This window comes from Monoraphidium neglectum (assembly GCF_000611645.1).
Source record: "Monoraphidium neglectum strain SAG 48.87 unplaced genomic scaffold scaffold03450, whole genome shotgun sequence".
Lineage (NCBI taxonomy): Eukaryota > Viridiplantae > Chlorophyta > Chlorophyceae > Sphaeropleales > Selenastraceae > Monoraphidium > Monoraphidium neglectum.
Window position 1 is genome coordinate 2,224 of NW_014010179.1, and position 5,035 is coordinate 7,258.

Genomic DNA, 5,035 nt, shown 5'->3' on the forward strand with positions numbered 1-5,035 from the left:
GCACAGCTGATCCAGCGGCGGAACCACACACGCGCATCATCTACTCATTTACTCATCGACAGGTTCGATTGGGCTGTTGACCTCCTCGTTATACTGACCGACAGCGACGACTGCGTAACAAATTTAATATATCACAGGACATATATTCTTGACGACGCTTCTGTGCACGCGCTGCCGGGTGTCAAGTGTTCACGCCATCCTCTACGTACCATGTCGTGCACGAGGAACACGGTGGTGCTGGTGGCCGTGGGACTATTGCTGACTTACGTGCCGTTTCAGGCGATGGGCGCCACCAGCAGGTGCAGGCGGCACGCACATGGGGGTGTGGGGGCCCTCGTGCCTGCACACGTGCAGGGTGCTGTACACAGGTCCAGGGGAACCAGGAAAGAGCGCCAAGGCCGTGAATGCGCTGCATTCGAGGACAGCCCCTTTCATGCAGCAGGCTGCGCCGCCCCAGTGAGAAACCAAGGCCAGGGGATCAAACCCTTGCCTGTCAATCTTCACCGTTGCTTACCCCCGCTGTCCTCCCGCCCCACGCCTCTGGCACAACTCTCGCAGCTTGCAGGCAGCTTCAGCCAAGAACAAGACCAAACTGGCGGTGGTGAGCGTTGGCCAGGATTGCGCGCGCCGGTCGCGCGTCATGACTAATGATTTGACAGCCTCGCCGAGCCCGGAGCCCACCATGCAATGCGCGGCGGTCATTGCGAGCATGTTCACCAGTCAAAGTGGCCAACGAGGACGAGTGAATGCCGCACGCGCACAAGAGGACAACACACCCATGAGCGGCCCCTGATCGCTGCACGCGCGCTTCCATCTGCGCAGTGCGCACCCGTCAAGGCCCTGACCAAGTCGTGCTCCTCCAAGGCTGGCCCGACGGCCCTCATGGACCAGCTGTGCAGCGAGCTACTGGCACCCGCCAAGGCAACGGCTGACAGCAAGGTGCGCGCCAGCAGCACCAACGCCAGTGCTTCCGCGCGCACCGCGCAAGGCGGGGCGCCCACACTTGGCGGGCGTTCGCACCACGCATGTTGAACTACCGTATGTGATGGGTTTTATCTGCGTGCGCTGTGCTGATCAGTGGCTGCAATCCAGCTCCCATGAAGCAGGTCAAGCACAGCACCAAACTTGCGTCGCCCCTGCCTTATTGCCTCACCTGCAGCCGATGTATGCGTACACATGATGAATGTTGCTGGTGCTTTGTCTTATTCCCTTGCAGGACCCCTCCAAGCTTCACTACGGGTGCGGCGTGGCCACGGCCGCCCAGGTTGACAAGCTGTCCAGCGGCCTGGCAGCACTCGAGCCGCGGGTCGCCGCCGCCGCCGCCCAGGCAAGCTCCTCGCAGGCCACCCTGGCGCAGGGGCAGAACCAGACGGCCGAGCTGAGTGCCGGAGTGAACGCGCTGAGGGCGGCAGTGGCTGCGCTGGCGGCGCAGGTTGCCAGTGTGCAGCAGCAGCAGCTGGCTGGTGCCGCCAACACCAGCGACATCACCCAGAAGATCGCCGCCCTCAGCGCTACCAGGGCGCAGACCGCACAGCAGCTGGCGTCGCTCGCGGCTGCGAACCAGACCGTGGCCCAGGGCATCGCGGAGGTCAAAGCCGCCTCGCAGCAGTGCACCTGCGGCGCGGAGCTTGCGGTCGTCAACGCCACCACGGCGGCCGTCCAGTCCGCCCAAGCTGCGGGCGTGGCGGCCATCTCGTCGGTTAACGCGACCGCGGAGTCCGCGAAGGCCGCGGTCGCCACGGGCTCAGCTGCCATCGCGTCAGTCAACGCCAGCATCGCCACCCTGGCTGCCAACCTGCCCACCATCAACGTGACCGGCCTGGTCACATTAAGCGCCCTGAGCAGCATCGACGCGGCCACGCTCAACGGCGTGCCTGCCGCGCAGTACCTGCGCGCGCGGATTGTCCTTTACTCCGCGTCCTCCACGACGACGTTCACAGCCAACCTGGGCGGCCGCTCCGGCGCCGACGCCAAGTGCGTCGCCCCGACCTCCACCGGCCAGCCGGCCGGCCTCGTGCGGGTGCGCGCGTTCCTGTCTGTCAGCGCCACCGACCAGATCGCGGACTTCCCGACACTCTACGGGGTCCCCACCGGCCTGCCGATCCAGACCGCAAGCGGCCAGGTCCTGGCGAGCAACTTCTCGACCCTGCTGCGCGGCTCCATCCCTGTCTCCTTGGACGCCGCGGGGGTGCTGCCGTTCGCGAGCACTTGGTGGACTGGCAGCAACGCGGACGGCTCTGTCTCCACAGCAACTGGCCTTGCGAACACATGCATCGGTTGGACTGATGCGGGATCCAACCCAAACGGCCAAGCAGGAAGGTCGGGGACGACTGGCTCCGCCTGGATTTCCTTTAGCGCCCTGCCGTGCGGGTTGCAAGTGTACGTGCTGTGCCTTGCCTTCTAGCGACGCACTCGCTAGAATGTATGCAGCGCACACGCACAGCGACCTCCCGCTCCCCTTTTCCAAAAATGTGAGTCCAGCAAGGGTCTCGCACTAGGCGCTCTCCTGCCACGGGATCCCGTCAGCGGCGGGCATCAGGGCACCCTGCGCAGTCCACATTGAATGTCTGTGTGCAGGCGAGTGCAGCCTTGCTGCGCGCCCCAAGTCATGCCGATGTTGATGTATGGCCCGCTTGCTCTGATTTTGCGTCTCAATAACCCGTGCGATGCCGCACTCCCGGCTCATGCAAGCCCCCCTGCGTGCGCCTTGGGGGGACGCTTGAGTCACGCCGGACAAAGTCCGCCTCGCACCCCAGATCCTGCACAAACCCCTATTACAAACTCATGGTTGAATTGCTGGCTGCTCTGCAGTCGCAGATCTTCCGCTCACGCTCGTGTCAATTTCCATCTTGGTTTCACACGCCACAATGAATGAATACGGCCACATGCGGTGGTGCTTTGGGCAGCAACAATTGCAGCCCGTTCAAACCTACTGCTGCAGGCGGCGACTAATCACATTATGTTGCCTGAGCCTGTCGCGTGGCGGGCTCTCCGCCCGGGCATTTGAGGTGTAGTTTGCCTTACACCAGCTTGCCCAGCAACTGCCTGTCATGAGCGGGTGCTGAGCACCTCTTGTGCACTTTTGTGCCAGCCATGGTTTGGGCTCTCTGCTCCCTGCTAGAATTTGGATCGCAACTGCATCTATGCACTAAAACGCGCGCGATCTTTCCCTCTTTGGTGCGAGTGGGGCGCACCACTCAATCCCAAAACCCGCGCGGCTGGCCTTAATGAATGCACGAAAAACCTGCCTCAATTCCAACCTGCCCAGTCATTGGGCTGGCTGCTGCCATACCACGACATAGTCACCCTTCTTATAGGCTGTCTGAACCGTTCTGATGCCTTTTGGCAGTGGCCTGCACTCTTCTCGCTTCACAGGGGCCATGGGACGCAGTGGATTCATCCTGCGCGCCTGACTGGCATGACTTCTTGCAGGCCGGGTGGTTGGCTTCCATGCCACTATCTTGTCCCCGGTGCAGAACGCGTTTTGGCACGGGATGGGATGGGTTAACAGCCACTGCTCTGTTGTTGGCTTTGTGGGCATACAGCGCCGCGTCGTTGGCTTGGCAATTTCGCATTCTTTTAAGTGGGGCCTTGCGCTTTGAGCTCCTCGATGGGGGAGATTGCTGCGAGACGGGGAAGACCAGTTGTGTTTTACTGACGTGGCGGCTTTTGCGGTGGGGCCACTTGGCAGTCGTGGATTGATGGATGGGGCACTTGGCCCTTTCGCTGCACGAACTAAGAGGGGAGTAGACCCTTGTGCGTTGCACATCACTTTGCACATCCGTCCTCTTCTTGGGCCCATGTACCGTCTGCGCGATGGCTACATGCACCGCCGGCCGACCGCGGGCGGGGGCGCATTTGACGCGACCGTGTGGGTGTGGTGCTTGCTGTCGGTGCTGCGTGCATGGCACGCATGCTTGCATGCTTGCCTTGCTCACCTTTGAAGCGAGCGGGGGCGGTGGGCTGTGTGGTCGCTGCAGCTACATGCAGTTTCTTCTTCATGAGTCCAGCAAATGGCACGCGCAATGAGCTCCGGCGTGCAGCCAGCTCCGAGTGCACGCCTGGCTTCCGGCCAGCTTCCAGAAGGCGGCTGGGCGGCAGCCAGGCCGCCACGATTGCTTGCATTCGGTGGACCGCAGGCATTCCTGCCGCGGTCCTTTGGCTTCCTCGTTGGCTCTGTGGTTTCTGCCAGTGGCGCGGCCCCCGCATGGGCCGAACACGGGCCCACTGTAAGATCTGCACCCTGAAGGACACCATCTGGAGGCCCCTGGCAGCTGTCGGTTGGCAGATGCCAGTATGCATAGACCCCCTCGCACAGCGAACATGCCGTGCACAATGGGCGACAGTGCGCAACGGGCGCCGGGCGCGGGCTATGGCCAGGCAACCCAACGCAGTGCAACCATGACTGATCACGCAGATTACTGTTTACTGAGTATGCAGACGCGGTAACAAACATCAGCGAATGCTGGACCTATGCCAGCTCAGCAGAATGCAACCGCCAAATGACAGCATAGGAATTTACGACAAACTGCATTCACGCACACGAGTACCTGCATGACTATGGCCGCAACATGATGCATGGCGTCGTGGCAGGGAGGGACAGGGCCAGCAATACGATCCGGGGTACAGCATTTGTGACAATCCTAAACCTGATTGTATAACCAGAGGCAGTGTGTGTGTGTGTGTGTGTGTGTGTGTGTGTGTGTGTGTGTGTTGCGCGCTCGTGCCTGCCTTGCCGCACCTTTGCTGCCTGCCACTCCATGTCACGGGACAGTACTAGTCAGACTAAGGGGTTAATCTCCCAGGCTGCTAGGGGGATGGGAACTGCTTGCGTGGGACCATGCACTGGCCAACCGGGCCGCGCGGGCCGTCCAGCGTGGTGGTGCGTGCGCGGAATATGAGGCTTGCTTCGCCGCTGGTGATGCAGATGAAGTGCCCGAGGCCGGTGCTTTACTGTACAATCCCATGAGCCTGGATGGCTCCAGGAGCGGGCGACCGCGGGACGCTGTAACAATCCTAATCCTAATCCTAATCC

The 5,035-nt window shown here is 61.8% G+C and overlaps 1 protein-coding gene across 1 annotated transcript; it reads left to right on the forward strand.

The window, feature by feature from the left end:
* Nucleotides 1-210: 210 nt before the first annotated feature.
* Nucleotides 211-2,404, forward strand: MNEG_12808 (hypothetical protein; the record flags this gene model as incomplete). The annotated part of the gene is made up of 4 exons (XM_014038720.1): nt 211-299; nt 559-601; nt 823-939; nt 1,217-2,404. The coding sequence occupies 4 exons, from the start codon at nt 211-213 to the stop codon at nt 2,402-2,404; spliced, it is 1,437 nt and encodes a 478-aa protein (XP_013894174.1).
* Nucleotides 2,405-5,035: the final 2,631 nt, after the last annotated feature.